The sequence below is a fragment of the Crocodylus porosus genome, unplaced genomic scaffold (assembly GCF_001723895.1).
Source record: "Crocodylus porosus isolate Cpor-Errol unplaced genomic scaffold, CroPor_comp1, whole genome shotgun sequence".
Classification (NCBI taxonomy): Eukaryota; Metazoa; Chordata; order Crocodylia; family Crocodylidae; genus Crocodylus; species Crocodylus porosus.
In genome coordinates, this window is record NW_017728923.1 from 3,943,782 (window position 1) to 3,960,942 (window position 17,161).

Consider the following 17,161-nt stretch of genomic DNA (forward strand, 5'->3'; position numbering starts at 1 on the left):
GGGGGGTATGGGGCACGGTGCAGCTTGTCCCCGCTCACCCCAGCCCCTGCTGCAGTGGCCCTGAGAGCAACCAACACCAGCTGCCTGCAGTCGCTGGGCAGTGCTGTACGTCGAACTCCCTGGGGCTCTGCTTGATCCGACTCACCCTAATCCCTGCTGCACTGGCACTGGGAGTAGCCGACACCTCCTGCCTGCACCATGGCATGGCGCAGTCCAATCCCAGCCCTGGCACCTCCCGCCCCACCATGGATCAGAGCCAGGAGCCCCGCACCCCTGGGCAGTGGCTCCAGCACCGCGGGTCTGTGTAGAGCAGCCGGGTGCAACTCCTGCTGTAGGGAGCAGGACTGACCCTCCTGCCTGCCCCCCTGGCGGGGCTCATGGCTCCTGGCACAGGGTGGCAGGACCTGCCCACCCCAGGACAATTCCCACAGCCCCTCCTGCCCTGCCCGGGGTCAGAGCCAGGGGCCCCATGCCCCCCAGGCAGCGGCTTCAGCCACCCTCCCCTGGCCCCTGCACATCCACCGCCCCCCTCTCCACATCTGGCTGGAAACCTGCGCCTCACGTAACCGGCACTTCCAGCTTACTGGCACCCCCCGGCCATTCCCCACTCATGCCACTTAACAGGGATTTTACTGTACCCAGTAAAATTGAGTGAACTGAAAAATGGGTGTAAATCAGTAAAAAACAAATAGCTTCAATTAAAAAAAAAAAATATCAGTAAAAACTGAAAATGTGGAACACTACTTATGCCCAGGCAGTTTTACAGTTGTACCAATGTTTTCTGTTAGGCCCAAAGAGGGTGGAAGGAGGTGGGGAGGGGGAATGTCACAAAAGGAGTGGGGAAATGCACTTTTTTTTTTCTTTTAAAGAAAATAACACATTACTGTCAAACCACAAGCAATAGAGGAAGGACTCGGGGCACTTACAGGACCAGAAACTATTTTAATTTAATTTTTAATACGGACCTGAAGAGATTTCACTTTCCTCCCCACCACTCGAGATCCTCTGGCAGAAAAGTAAGAAACCATGTAAAATCAGAAAAAATAATTTTCCTTTGGGTTGCAAATCTGCATTTTAATTTTGCAATTACTTCCTCCCCTTCCCCTGAGCTATACACTTCCCTGCTCTCATCTATGTCATAAAAGGAAGGTGATGGTAAATACACCATAAGAAATGCATTCTTGATAACCTGCCAAGCTGCAGTACTCAATATTGTGACCACTGTGGTCAAGAAAACAATCACTGCATGCTATAAACAACAAGTGGTGAGGATACGTTTACAAGGGACAAATAACTAAAACGTTCAAACCTGCTGCCTGAAGTCAAGTTACAAAATACGTATTTGGGTTCTTTAAAGAATTAGCTTAGAATCCAGCAGAGTTTGAGTGCACAACTGAAGCTACTATAACCTGCATGCAATTGCTCAGTACCCTGAAGTCAGAATACATTTATATGCCTTTTAGGTATCCAGGTTTGAAAACTCTAGCATAAGTTTTAAGAGAGACTCACTATAAATTATGTTATACTATAATCATATCAAAGTGCTGTCAAATGCAAGAGTTAGATATCTTTAGACACTATATATTGTCTCTCATCACATCAATCCATGAAGCTTCCTCTCATAATGCTAAGACAGTGATTCTCAACATGAATGCTGCAGCAAGAGCATGTACAAGGAGGTAAGTGAAGGCTGTTCCCTGCCCGGCTACTCATCCTCCCACTATCCCACCGCCCAGACCCTCTGCAAAGGAGGCAAGGACTGTAATAAATAATTTTTAAAACTGGGTATTATAGAAGGGTGCCTGGAGTCTAAAAAGGTTGAGAAGCACTGTGCTAAAATTAAACCAGTTCTGAAAGGATATTTTCATGCACATTTATACAAGCCTCAATTCATTTTACTGGGCGTTTTCCATATTTCCTCAGCTATTTTTAGCTATTAGTGTTTCAGTAAAAGCTTTACTTCCTTCCATCCAGCATCTTTTCCTGTCATATAATCCTTTGCTTGTAACATCCCAGCAAAGCTCATCAGGGATGCCACAAAGTCAGCATTATGTCCTCACTGTGCAGTAATGGAAAGGGAAAGACAGAAGTCCTTATTTCAAGCCAGATAGCTTTACAGACTAGAGAAAGTAGCATTAGATTGCTTTAATTAGTACTGTGAAACAAAAAATAAACTGATTATAAAATAGATTTTTCTGTACCAATATTCCTGAGTAAGTATAATTACTGTAAACAACACCCACAATGCCTGTACATTGTATTAACAGGCCAGCAATATCACCTATTTAGATTAAGACTACATGTGCAAGCCTCCTGTCATCACAATGAAGAGGTCACAAAACACAGGATTGTTTAGTAACTGTAAGGAAGATGCATCACAAGCCACTTCCCACCACAAAGCAAAACTCAGTTTGCAAGCCTGCGCAATTCAGCCTTAATTCTTATTGAAAAGACAGCAATTAGACCTCCCAACCCAGCACAGGAACAGGGCAATTCTTTCCTGGTCATTTTGTCAAATTATACCCAGCAGCTGAGTGCAGAATGCTTTGTATTAGTCACTTGTTTCTTTATCCTTTGTGTTAACCTATCCAATGTCAGCCAAGCGTCCAATAACAAGTGATTAATACTTTGCATTTGCACAGAAACTTATGCCTAAGGATTTCAAAGCACCTTAAAAGCATTCAATTACCCATTGTAGCAATAGGACCAATATACCAACTTTACTAAATGAGCAGACACACAAAGAAATGACTGGTTCTAGATCACACAGCTAGTTAGACAGAGCCAAATACAAAATCTGGATGTTCTAGTCACTGACCACTTGATTTGGCCATTACACATATATGCTCCTTCCACTAAAAGGGAAAGTAATTCTAAAATCAATGGCCATATAAATAGAGCTTAACAGTACATTCAGATGCTATTCCTCCATTAAGGCAAAACAGATGAAGCTGAAATAGCATTCATACCTTGTCAGTGGTGTCCTCATCTGCACACTCCATGGCGTCCCGGTAAGGGTCTTCTGTAGCATCCACAGCCAATGTGCCTGTCTGATGCAAGTGTCTATAACAGAGACAAACCAGCCCAACCCAGAGAGCACCAGCAACATTAGAGTCAGCATTGCAGAAGACAGTCTCAAACTTATTTACATGATAGACATACAATTCTGTTGTTCTTATTTCTCTCAACTCCCAATGCTTTTCTTCCATGAGATATCGAGACTCTTCCCTGGAGTTAAAGCAAACTTTGAAATTCCACTAATTGCATGTTTTAACCACCTCCAGTTTCATCATGACAAGATGCATCCTTGATTTTCACCAGGTACCAGTATCTTACCAACATCTCAACTTTCCTAAACTTCATAACTGAATTTTTTACCTTATTAGTGATTGCTGGTTAAGAGTGCAAATGCTTAGCAGCCAACAAGAAAACATGCAGCTACTTTTGGAACTTTATGTTATACTTTAGCAAGTTATAAATCAGCTCTTTTTGACCTTTGGAATCTGGAAAGATAAGAGCTTACATTCCGTACTTCAGTTCTTTTTAAACCTGTTAAGACTGGCATCTTATAGCAACAGGACTAGAAAGTACTCTGCTCTCACCACCGGGTGTGAAGTGACTGGGGAAGTCAAGAGAGAGAATGGACCTTATTGTGAAATACATCTTCAACTCTTGCTCCCAAAGATGAAGACTAGTAAATTGTTAGCCAAGACTTATAACTTTTTGTTCACATGTGTATTTTGTTTCAAAAGGGCACTGTCCAAGATACTCAACCAAGACATTTACCAGCTCTGAACAGTGATGTGTTATCACAGGAAATTTGCTCCATATCCTATCTTGACAGGAACATGGAAAAAAGGAGGCAGTGCTATTGATACAACTTCTCTTTTGAGCTCTATGGGGAGGGCAGCGGATTTGTGGATTATAGATTTGCCAGGAGCTTTTCAAAGCTAGCTTGTAGCTGCTTAGCAGTGTGGTTAGATCCTGGATTTGTCTTTCCACACACCGTAGTTAGCACAGTGCCCTCTGGACTGCTCTGTGCACATCAGTTGACTTTGCAGGCACCAAAATTGTTATAATAGGCAGGACTCCCTAACTCTGCTTTGGTAAGTTGTTTGTCTAGACCTCTTTCCTCCCACTTTCACAGGGCATCCCGAATTCATTCTCTTTTATGCTGGCATCACTGCACACACGTCATCCATGCACTCTGGAACATCCACTTGGATTTCTCCCACAATGCACTGTTACAAGCATGTTTATTTTACATGTAGGTGTGGCCCTCAAGCATGGATGATTTTTAACATGTTTCAGCTTTTTTCTTCCCACGCTGAGTCATTTGCATGGAATTAGACTGTAAATTCTTTGGGCTGGGAGCTAACTTTGCCCGGTGCCAAGCACACTGTGGTCTCATCTTAGCTGGTTAACAAGCCAGCATTAGCCAGGAAGCGGATGGTCTTTGCAACAAGGAGCAGGCATTTCCCTTTCCTGGGAACCCTGGCCTACAGTTCATAGTAAGAACTAGTTGTATTACTCTTAATAAACTAAACAATTGCTCCTGTACCAGGCTAGTAGCAAGCCTGTGATAGCAGACGCCAACAAAAACAAAACACTTGCCCACTTCTCTAGCATTTGTCCCATGTAGATTTAGATTGACTGTATTTATTCCTGAGAGATTATCATCTCAGACATGTCACACTTTGTGGCAAGGAACGTGCTATTTTTTTCTATCTACTTGAACAGTCAAAAGCCATTGAGCAATCTAAATTTAAAGGTGTGTTTATAAAGCTCCCAAGCCACAGGAAGAGATGATACTGCATATACCTTGATGACTTCTGTTGTTTAGAGGGAGTTAAAAAACAAACCAACCTAACTTGAATCCCTGGAGATTCTCTAAGAAAGCAGAATTCTGATTCTTAGCCTGATCCTCAAGTACTGACAATTGCATTGCAAGTACCTCTATTATTTAGAGAGACGACACAGAATGGATTCTCAGAATATTTTGAACAGATATTAGTTCTGCTTTCTAGAGCCAGTACTGGGGTTCTGTATTAAAAAGAGCACTTGAAGCTTGAAACTATTTTGGTGCAATATTACCAGCTTTGAAAAGTGCATGGGTGTTACATAATAAAAGATGCAAGAAGGAACGATACTTCACTGCATAAGGCAAAGTTATTAAAAACATAGGTATTTACCTTAAAGAGAAGGGATCCCTCTTAAAAAGATATGAAAAAGAAAGAAACCTGGTTCAAACCAGATAACCCCAGGTTTTATCAGAAACCCATTTTATTTCTTCAGGCAGATGCACACATTCAATCAGAAGTACTATTAACAACCATCGCAATACTGCTGAACTTCTCTATCCTCTCAACCAGAGCTCAACCACCACCACCACAGAGAAGAATAAATGAAGCGGCTGCCCCCTGAAAAGCAATACCAAAAATCTGAATTTGTAAATCTAACACTGGCCAGGTTCCAAGTATAAAGCTACCTGGAACTGCGATCTTGGATCCACTGTGATAGATGAAGAGAGACAAGAATCCGAGTTGGATGAGGCTGGGGAACGTTTTAAATATAAAATGAAAATTTCCAAGTGATTTTGTTAGAAGGTAGGACACAAAAAGCAACTCGAGGAGTACAGCATGCTAAAAAATCTCTTAAATTAATGGGCAGCCTTAAAGAGCTTGGAAACTGTTTCCTAACAAACCACAAAGAGACAAAAAGATTCTAAGGAACAGAGCTTAAAAGTAAGAGAATAATACTCAAGACATGCTTCCTCTCTAGCAAGAAAGAATCGTGCCTGGAAGAGTTTGCTTGCCACAGGGAAGTCTGGAAAGGAAACAGTAGAGGAAAACAGCTAGGAAAAGATTTCTAAGAACTCCCGAGATACTGAATCCCGCACAGGAAGACTACTGTCTAAGGGAAGCCTGACAAGACAGGACCAGCCCTCCCTGCATTTCTGATCTCAAGAGATTCACAATGGAAGTGAAAATTTCTTGGAACGTGACACAGAGATTAAATGATCCAGCAAAGGTGGTGGCTGCAGCAAGCAGATTAGCAAGGTCCGAGACTACAGGCTTCTGCAGAATGCAAAATAAATCTCAGACCATTCAAAAGACCAGCTCCCATTTCTCAAAAAACACCCCCGAATCAAAATTTAAAGGTGTATGTATGTGAAAAGATAAATACTAAAGTCTTTTTCTCCCTCCCACCCCCTCCTTTCACTTGAGTTGCGCTGAACAGAAGTATTTGATTCTCAAATATGATTTAAAAAAATCTTAGAGGGGATGCCAATGAAGAGAAAACCAGGAAATGAACAGAGCAGGTGGGACAGCTAGCTAAAAGGACCTTCCTTAAAGTTACAAAATAGACCCAACATAGAGTGAGGAGGGGCAGGAAGGGAGTAAAGAAATCTTAAGCTACCTCCCCTGAAGGGAAAGACTTAAAGCTGACAAACTGTTACCAAGACCGTTACCAAAGTCTCTTCTAAAAAGAAGCTCAGAGATGAACAGGTGCCTATATTTTATTATATAGGGTCCACAAGAGGAGTTCTACTGATGTAACTGCAGTGATACATTTCCCCATGTACACAAACCTTAAGGCAGCATTAATCTATGCAGAGAGAACTGTAACAACCATGTAAAGCCCCAGCTGTAAGGACTAGCTCAACTCTAATGTCTAAGGAGTCCATGAAATGATGAGGTCTGGATGAAGGTAGCAGAGAAATTAAGCAGGGTAGAGTGCACAACACCCAATACAGCAGAAACAAACAGAAACGGAGGACTTGTTGCAGAGTGAATTCGTTTTAATGAGTTCTCATTTCTGATTGGATCTTCCTACCCAACTGACTGGACCAGAAAATACTCACTCGGTCTAAACTAGTAACACTAATAATAGGGAGAGGGGGATCAGTTACCAGGAGTTCTCAGAATGGAGATGATCTTCCACAGCAACCCCCCAGTCTCCACCCATCTTGGGTCACTCATGGACTAGGGAGGTTTGAGAACATTCAAGCAGCAGTCAAGTTTATGGCAGTTGAGAGAGGTATTACAATTAGCTGTTTAAAATATATCATGAGAATTAAACCAGCTATAAATTACAGAAGGTAACATTCATTATCTACAAGTAAAACATTGGACATCTATTTAGTTTCAAGCACGCTGCACATCTGAATCTGTGCAAGCACATTCCTTTCCTACTGAAAAAGGATAATACAAAATGCCAGCATACCTTGCTACCTTCTTGCTTGAGAGTCTTTTATTCGGACTGTGAAATAAAGAAAAAACAGGAAAACAAAGTCAGGAAAACTGACAGTGAAGAGTAAGAGAAACAGGAAACAAGCTAAGAACATTGAAGGGGCACATCCTTTACAGCACGGCACGGCACAACATGCATTACTCAGCTTTTTAAGGCAATCCATGTTAAAATCAAATGTGTGCATGTTTTTTAACAGCGTTTCATAATAAATCAAAAGGTCTAGCACTTGTTATGGCTGCAGAAATCTCACTGGCGTTGGCAAGAGTCTCATTCTTAACTGGTTGATTCCAGTCCTGACAACAGATCTTTGAGAAAAGGGCTAAGAAGACTTAGGCTTGGTAGGACTCCGTCCAGTTGCAAGGGGACTGTAGCCTGATCCACTCAACAGCACACGCTAAAGAGATCAGCTCTCAAAGAAACAGCACTGAAATACCCTGAAAAATCAGGCAGAACTAGCACACAACAGGCACAGATGTGGAAGAGCCAAATACTTTTAGAAACCCAATACAATATCCTACACATTGCATTCATTACAAATATAAACTGACTTGTGCTTGTCATTGTGTACGTTGTCAGCATCAGTTGACAAAGGACTGGCTAGTTATTTTAATGTCATACTAGACTTAACATGATTTTATGGTTGTTTAGTTAATTTTGTCCTCTCTTCTCTTCCTCCCTAGTATAGGCAGCTGTATTTCCATCTAAAAAAATCAAGATGACTAGATTTTAAGCAAGGTCCCATTGCAATGATTAGTAATAGGGACAGCATACACTAATTTAAGAGTACCTCAGATGTAGCAATTGTACCTTTATAAAACAATATTAATACATGCTGTTAAGATGCAATTGTTGCATGATTATACAGTGACATAAGTGTAGCAAAAATCATCCTAACTTTGACCCTGGATGATGCAGGGTTAAAGATGGAGCAATTTAGCTTACTTGTATGGTTACATGATCATGTAGATATAACATCTGAACAGCGGCTGTGTGCTCCCAAGCAGCAGCTCTCTCTCCCTTTTGAAGTGGCTGCAAATGTGCATTTGTCTATACCCTTACTAATAGCTGCCAGAGGAACCATGTATAATAGCTATTTAAAAAAAAAAAAAGTATGTTTTACAATGCAGTTTACTGCTATTTAAAACTTAACATGACATCCCAACACATGATTTATGCAGTAGGGTGCATCCACACATGCAAGCATGTGTGCTTGCAGCAGCTCAAATAGAAGCGGTGCAAATTTGAGCCAGGGCTTTTTGCCTCAGCACCCATGCTCGGACATGCACTTTGTTACAGAGCAAATTGTTTCACTTGGGGCAAAATAACCCTGCCTGGCTCCTCCTAGATCTGCAGCCACGGGGACCTAGAGCCTGGGGCCAGCACCTGTGCTGTCTCCAGCAGTATAAAAAGATGCTCTGGCAAGCAGCTCAGGGCTACTCACTCACAGGAGCTTCTAGGGCCCAGTCACTTGGTACCTGGGGACATTACCCCTTGTGCCAGCTGGACTGCTGCAGCAGCATCCCAAATCTGTTTTTAAAATACCACAAAATCCATGTTTTTTCACAATTAAAACAAAAGGCCACTCTACACTCACTCACTCACTCACTCACTCACTCACTCACTCACTCACTCACTCACTCACTCACTCACTCTATATATCTATATCGAGAGAGAGAGAGCGTGTGAGCGCAATCAGTTGGGCAATGCTTTATTGGTATATTTACAATGTTAAAGCAACATGGAAGCCTACCAGTTCTCTATCATCATGACAAAATAAATTCTAAATGCCTATATGTGTTGATGTGTACTTTTGGTTTTCCTCGCACATGATGGGTGCCTGATAGGGCGATGTGGTGTTTGCAGGAAGGAGTACGGGGGAAGGCAGGTGGGTGCGTGGAGGGATGTGGATCAGTGTAGGCTGATTGCTGGGGAGACTGTGGGTGTGGGGAACCTTGTGGTGGGGCTGCTCAGAAGGGGTGGGTCCCCTGGCCCCCACAGGGTGCAGCATCCCCCCAGCACATGGAATGCCCCCCCCCGCCCAGGGTCCCATAACTTATCGTTAGCAGCAGCAGCAGGAGTAGGGCGCTCTGCACCATGGCGGCAGGACCCAGTGCTGCATATGGGGACTACGTGCCAAGCCCAGCCTGGTCCTGCCAGCCCTGGGGTCTCTCTGCTACCCAGCTGGGCCGAGTCATGGTGGCAGGACCCAGCAGAGCACATAGGGACCGTGTGCCACAGCCAGCCAGGTCCTGCTGCCCTCGGAGCCCCTCTGCTGCCCGGCCGGGCCAGGCCCTTGGTGGCTCCTGCAGCATCCCCAGACAGGTCCTGCTGGTCCTAGGGCTGCTCGTGCTGCCCGGCTGGGTGGCAAGAGCAGCCCCAGGGCCGGCAGGACCCAGTGGACATGGCACGCAGTCCCTGCATGCCACGCTGGATCCTGCCACCAAGGGCCCGGCCCGGCTGGGCAGCAGAGGGGTCCCAGGGCCAGCAGGACCCAGCTGGGCACGGTGTGCAGTCCCCGCACACCGCGCCGGGTCCTGCCTCTGCCCTGCTGTGCCTGCAGGGCGGGGGTGGCAAGCAGTGGAACCTGGGCCAGCCCTGTGTGACTTGCTAGTCCAGCTTTGCACTGGAGTGGGTCACAGGGCTCCAGGAGGCATGGGTCCTGTGCGTGCCTCCCGGAGCCCTGTGACCCGCATCAGTGCAAAGCCAGACTAGCAAGCCACATGGAGCTGGGTTGGGTCCATACACCCTGCAGCCCTGGGGACATCCCCCCTGCCACTCCCCAAATGTCCCCCACATCCCCCTGCCACCCCTCACCTGCCCACACCCATGAACCCCCCCCAAACACACTTACCATGGACAGCGCTGGGCGCTGAGGCAGCAGGAGAACAAAAGGGACACTCTGGCTCACACCAGAGTGTCTCCTTTGGAGAACTGACCTCCTGGCACAGCCTGGGACTGTGCCTTGCTCCACTCCTCTGTGGAGCGGTTTTCTTAGACCCCTGGATATCCAGGGGTCTAATTTTCTCCCCATGCTGAACATTTTTTTGTTCCCGCACATGCCTTTTGCCCCGCTTCAAAGTGGTTTAAGGTGGGGCAAGAGGCACGTGTGCGCTCATCTGGACGCGCCTGTAGAGTTTACCATTATCCTTAAAAGCTTTACATCACAATGCCATGACTCCTAGTACAGATAAACGGCACTTGGTTGCAGAACCTCTCTGCTCACAACATGAACATTTAGTAGTTCAACCAACATCTAATAGTACCACTTCAAAGCTTTCCACACTAACCCCACTCCCAATTTAAATCACGACTCCTATTTTCCCCTTTTAATTTTACTAACATGCAATCAATATAGGACAGGTTATAGTGATGTATGCCTCAATTTTCCTTATAGTTTTAATCAAATGGTTGCTTTAAAAACAAAACCAATCATTCTCCTATAGAATCTTTCCATCTTTCTCTTAGTCATTCCCTTTGTTCCTCCCCAGAGCAATGCCTTTGTACAAGAGTTGGTGTCACATAGTAAAGCTTTGACACCTACATTTAAACTTTTGACATGGTGTCTTTATGTATGGGGACCTATTAACTTTAGAGGGGTTTGGCAAATAACCTATTATTTGCCATTTGCCAGGGAACAATATTGCCTTATTTTTACATTAGATTTTTGCCATAGTCTGTCCTGTTAAGGAGAATGGGACTCCAAGCCCAACAGGGATGCTATTGCATTGGATGAAACTTGAAGAAGATATATCCTACAGAACAAATCTCAGAGGTCCACAGAATTGGATAACTTGATAGTTTTCTTCCTTATTTTTATTTTTAGGACTATTATATGAACATTAGCTGCTAGCAACAGTTAAAGCATTTAATACCAGTAATATCAACAGCCTTTAAAACACTGCAAACATTAATTTCCAGCAACAAGTATAACGCTCAGCATCTCTCCCTCAGACTGGGCAGAGAAAGCCACAACCCAACACATGGATCAGGCCACAACCCATAAGCTTTGGGTAGACAACCTGGAAGCTCAAACCTAAGAGAGACTCTCTCTTCTGAAATCACAGGGAATAGCTGAACACAATTTCTTTCTACTTTCTAGCCTTTGGTGTGGTTACATGAAAAGCCCTGCCCCCGAAAGAGGAGAAGGGTGACTAGAAATCAAGCACCACTCATGACTCCCACGCTCTGAATAATTAATTTTTATTGTAAACTTACTCCATTCTTTCTTTAAAAACAACATTCAACCTTTAAACAGGTCTTTTCAATAAAGTTATTGTGGCCCAGTACCACCAAAACCATGGAAAGTTCATTCCTACCTCTGCATCCAATTAAAAAAAATGTTAAAAGAGAATGGAAACTGATCATCCATAAGAAAATACAAACACAAGACCAAGCTGAAGAATAACGAACATGGCTATTTTATTTTACACTATTTAATTGATCTGAAAGAGTCATTAAATTCTTCCTCAATCAGGGACACAAGTTCTTTTCTCCAAAATTTGAGGACTTAAGTTCTTTAAGAAAGAGACTTGGTCTTTTGAGTGTGATCACTCCAAAGAAACTTAAAATGAATGCTCTGCTGAGCAGAAAAGGCGGCAATGGATATAAAGTACAGACTATCTAAATAGATAGATGACCATTGAAGATTAATAAACCCAACCAAGCAAACAAAACCCCCCACTAAACTAGCTCTCAGGAGGTGGTAATAAAATAGCTTAACTCAATACTCCTCAGAAGAATAGCTTCTGAGGGCACGTCCACATCAGCGCACATGTGCGTCTTGCAGCATCTCAAAACCCTTTGAGACGCTGCAAAAGGCATGTGCAGGAACAAAAAAAATGTTCCCCACGTTGCAAATTTGCAGCACAGGGGCAAAATTAGACCCTTGGATATCCAGGGGTCAAAAAAACCACAGGGGGAAAAAGCAGGGCAGGGCACAGTCCCAGACCGTGCCCTGAGGCAACTGGAGGCTCAGTCCTCCACAGAGACACTCTCTTAGCCTGCCAGAGCATTTCTATGGCTGGCGCTCACCCAGGTGTTGAAGCACGTTGTCTGCCCGTGCAGAGCAGGCATCTTGCCAGCTGCAGAGAGCTGGACCTGGGCTCCTGTCAGTAAGTAGAGGGTAGGGGACCATGGGGGGAACAAATAATGGGACAGTGGCAGTTCAGGAGCCAGGTAGCCAGGGCTGGGCCCTGCCACGAGGTCCCAGTGACCCCACGGCAGCTGCTACTGCCAGTTAGTGTGGGACTGTTTTTTGCTTTTTTTTGAGTCCCAAACTGCCAGGGCTGGGAGGGGGTGGGGGGCCATCAGGGAGCTCCACCACCCCATGCTGTGCAGGGGCTCTGCCACATGGCCCCAGTGCCCCCACAGCCCCTGCTAATGCTGTTGAGTATGAGGCTTAAAAAAAACAAAAGTGCTGGGAGGCTGGGGCCAGGGGCCATCGGTGGGGCAGCAATCTAGGGGGCTGAGGGAGCAAGTGGGGGTGGGGCATGTGGGCCCTGTCAGGGGTAGCCCCTTCAGGGACCATGTGGCCCCTGTGGGGGGGGCAGTTCATTAGCTGAGCAGGATGGCTGCACCCAGCAGGGGGCAGGGTACCCACCCCTCCTGAGCAGCCCCCCCCAGTCCCCTCACATGCTCCCAATCCCCTTTCCACCCCCCTCCTGCAAACCCCACATTCTCTCAGCATACATCCTGTGTGCCCAGCTGCCAGACAGAATGAGACCTGCTGGCAGTCCACTGCACAGCCTGCTGCAGCCTCTACCGGCTGTACAGTCCACATCTGGGTCTGGCAGGGGCACAGAAGGTCACAGCCAGGCAGCAGCCCCCGCTGCCAGACTGCTGCAGTGGGTAAAGGATTCAGGGAACTCTCAGGGCTGCTTCAGCAGTCCAGCTGGCACAAGAGGTAGTGTACCCAGGTACCAACTGGCTGGACCCCAGAAGCTCCTGAGAGAGAGTAACCTTGAGCTACTTGACAAGGCAGCTTTTTTATACAGCTGGGGACAGCACAGGTGCTGGCCCCGGGCTCTAGGTCCCCCTGGCTGCAGATCTGGGAGGAGCCAAGCAGTGTTATTTTGCCCCAAGTGGCACAATTTGTCCCACACCAAAGTGCATGTCTGGGCACGTGTACTGAGGCAGAAAGCCCCGGCTCAAATTTGCACCGCTTCTATTTGAGCTGCTACAAGTGCATGTGCTTGTGTGTGTGGACGTGCCCTAAGAGACACTGACCACTCTTTTCTTGCTAACAGGTTTCCTAATGTTGGTTTTCAGAGTGAACTTTTGACACTTCTACTGCAAGCTGTGGCACTCTCTAGGGGATAATGCAAGACACCCATTCCAAATTTCGGCCACTCTTACCATGAAGAAATTTTTCCTGGTATCTAGCCTAAATCTGCTCTCTGTCTGTTTGTAACCATTGTTCCTTGTTACCCCAAGAGGCGCCCTGGTGAACAGAGCATCTCCAATCCCTTCTGCATCCCCCTAATTAATTTGTAGGCGGCCACAAGATCACCTCTCAGCCTTCTCTTGCAGAGGCTGAAGAGGTCCAGGTCTCTCAGTCTCTCCACATAGGACTTGTCCTGTAAGCCCCTAACCATACGAGCAGCCCTCCTCTGGACCCTCTCAAGTGTATCAACATCTTTCTTAAAGTACGGCACTCAAAACTGGACTTAATGCTTCAACTGCAGTCTGACCAATGCCGCACAGAGGGGAAGTATCACCTCCTTGGATCTATTTGTCATGCATCTGCTGATGCATGATAAAGTGCAGTTAGCTTTGCTGATGATTTTGTCACACCGACGACTCACGTTCATCTTGGAGTTCACTATGACTCCAAGATCCCTTTCTGCTTCTGTGCTGCTGAGAGGGTCACTTCCCAGCAGTAGGTGCTGAATTCTGTAGGCCCAGTATTCTGTGCTGAATATTTGTGTGTCCTAGGGGCAGCATTCTGCACTTGTCCTTGTTGTACTACTTACTATTGTGTACTGCCCACTTTTCTAACTTGTCCAGGTCTGCCTGCAATCGTTCCCTACCCTCCAGAGTCTGCACTTCACCCCACAATTTAGAATCATCCACAAACTTGGATAGAGTACACTTCACACCCACATCCAAGTCACTGATGAAGATATTGAAGAGTACAGGTCCAAGGACCGAACCCTGCACCTTGCAGACTTGGCTGTTGCAGCCCCTCTTCTCTCTTCTCAGCTTCTCAAAACTACTTCAGCAAATCACAATTCTACTCCCTTTTACTTGGTTTACTGGGACTCTTCCACTTAAAGCTCCATCCTTGCTCACAATAATGTTTATTTGCAGAGCTCTGCTCATCTTGCGTGCTATTTTAAATAGCTTTTATCTTTATAAGTAATATTCAGATCTCCCAGCATGGAAGACCTTAGTTAAACTGATAGTATTTCTTCCTCACTACTTTGTTTTTTTCCCCAGAGATGTGAGGAAGAGTACAGTGGTACCCAAAAAGCTTGTTTATAGCCCTCCCAACTACACACCTGGTCCAAAAAGGTACCACCCACAAATTCTTGCCTCCAAAACAGGATCTGTAATTCCTCAGGGTCGATCTCTTATGTGAGGCCCTGCAAAATTTGTTTTACCAAACAGATCACCTCTGGTCAAAAAGGCATGTCTAGATGAGAAAGCTGTACCAGTTTCATTTATATGCATTAAAAAAAACAATGAACTGAAACCAATGCAACACCTTGTATAGACACGCTTTAGTTGGTTTACAGGTGCACATTTCAGCTTTGCATGCTCTTATAAGAGCATCTGCATGGGATGCATCATTGCATCTTAAAACCACTGCAGCTAAGCCAGCTTTAAATTGGTATAAAACAGAAGTGTAGGCAAGGCTAAACTGATGGAAGCTTGTGCATGATGGAAATAACACTCATTACAGCCCAACATGGGGTTCAAAAGCAATTACTAGCCAAACTATTGCAGGCACTGCAGCTTCTGGATTGTCACAGGCATTCAGCATGTTTTGAAATTAGGTATTTCATTAGTGTCATCTTTCCTACTTTTTTTCCAATTAGCTAGCAAGTGTTCATTGTTCTGTAAGCAATTCCTCCATTTGTACATTAGGATCCCTACACCAACAGAAAACAAAGCTAGAGTATGGTATTCAAGGAGTTGGAGCAACAATGGGAGGGGAATGGGGGAAAACAGCAGAGAAAAACAGAGGGAACTCAAATCTTTTCATTACATGTTTTCAGTAAAAAAAGGCAACATAACCAAGCCTTTTTAGGTGCTATTTGGGGGAAAAACCATTAGGCTGTGGGTTTGCAGTGGAGCTGAAAAGGCCTAGAAATTCAACTGAAATTTAGATGGCATTTAAGGGTCCAGTTTTCTTGGGTTCCTCTCTCAACCCTTAAGTAATAGGAATTTATCTTAACAGTTGGAAGCAGGAATGTATTAAGAAGAAAACTTGGATACAAATAAAAAAATCCCAAGAAAATCTAGAATCCTCATTTATTAGTTGTATAACCAGAAAGAAGGTACCGGCATGAACTCCTTCCTGTGAGTCCCATAGAACAGATACCATTACAACTTGTGCATATTTCTCATGAACATTTGGCAAAGTACTTGCTAGCAAACAAGCCAAAGGGCCAATTCCCCTCCATTTACTGGTTTTCCTCCCATCTCTGCAGCCCTGAGACGTTAACTCAGCGGTGCTCCACCTTTTGGCCCAGGGACCAGATGAGTGGCACAGGACCAGCCTATGGGCAAGATCAGGCCCTGGGGCCCAGCAGCACCCTCCCCTGCCTCCGTGTGCTAGGATTGCACCCTGGAGCTGCCCCTTCCCACCTGATCCAGTACACAGGGCCCAGGGCTCCCTATGACTCTGGAAATTTGGCAGCAGGGGAACAGTGCCGCTGTTCCCTTGCCACCAAATTTCCAGACCTGTGGGGAACCCCGTGGGTCAGACAACATGGTGCTTGCAGGCTGGATCTATCCCGCAGGACAGGGGGTTGAGCATCCCTGCTGTAACTCTAGTAACAAAGTAAAAGCAGTGGAAAAAGGTGGGGAGGCAACCTATGGCATGACAAATGGTAGACTTGTTTGGGTATGGGAGAAGAAACAAGTCAATATTTACTACTAATGTTAATTTTTTCAGTCCTCCTACCCAACAGACTGTAGGGTGACAGTTTGAACTGAGAAATCAATCCCCACTCATATCAAGTAGGGAAAAAAAAGCTATGGGCTGTTAAATTTGAGCAGTTAAACCCATAAATCAATTCACTCCCGAAGTGCATGACAGCCTACATTTTTACTCCACTAGTGATACAGAAAACAGAATATAAGGCAAGGAAGCAACTAGTATACCAATAGGAAGATGCTAAGCAAGGGCTCTAGGCCATATTAGGACTTTTCTTCAAATTATTATGGAGCTTGTAGTTTGCACAGAACAGAAGATGCCTCAAGTTTCAGAATGTAAGTGTCACACAGAGTAAAATGCACAGCATTCAAGATAGCCACTGCAGCAGGATGAAGGATTGAGTCCACCCAGCCCAAGACTTGAATGTGGGGCTGTAGATTAGCCTAGTATCACTCAGCATTATAAATCAAAGCCACAAGGTGTTTCCTCCAAGTGACAGAAATACTGTACATGGCAAATTTAAGATATGAATTCAGTCTTAAGGACTCTACTAAGCTCAGTGTGGTAATGAAGTGCTGCATTCACTTAACAGTCAACAGTACATGCAAAATGACTGATTAGAATAGAATGGAAGATTCCCATTGTCAGTTAGCTTTTTCTCCTTTCATATTTCAGATCAATAGGACTTTGTTTAGCTTCCATTAAGGCAAAGGGCAAAGACTTAAAATCTGAAGAGGCTTAAAAGGCTTTGATATCAACTGCTTTGCCCATTCATATTGGTTCTTTTGGGATGAAGAAATCAAG

The 17,161-nt window shown here is 44.9% G+C and overlaps 1 protein-coding gene across 4 annotated transcripts in view; it reads right to left on the reverse strand.

Moving 5' to 3' along the window:
• Positions 1-17,161, reverse strand: part of RAB11FIP3 (RAB11 family interacting protein 3) — a 160,342-nt gene that overhangs the window by 17,204 nt on the left and 125,977 nt on the right. For 3 of the 4 annotated variants that reach the window (XM_019539971.1, XM_019539974.1, XM_019539972.1), the window contains 2 exons: positions 7,228-7,263; positions 2,970-3,063 (listed from right to left, as the gene is read on the reverse strand). In XM_019539971.1, the coding sequence (XP_019395516.1) occupies positions 2,970-3,063; positions 7,228-7,263 (130 nt within the window). The remainder of the gene's footprint in view (positions 1-2,969; positions 3,064-7,227; positions 7,264-17,161) is intronic. The other variant, XM_019539973.1, reaches the window with a different exon arrangement.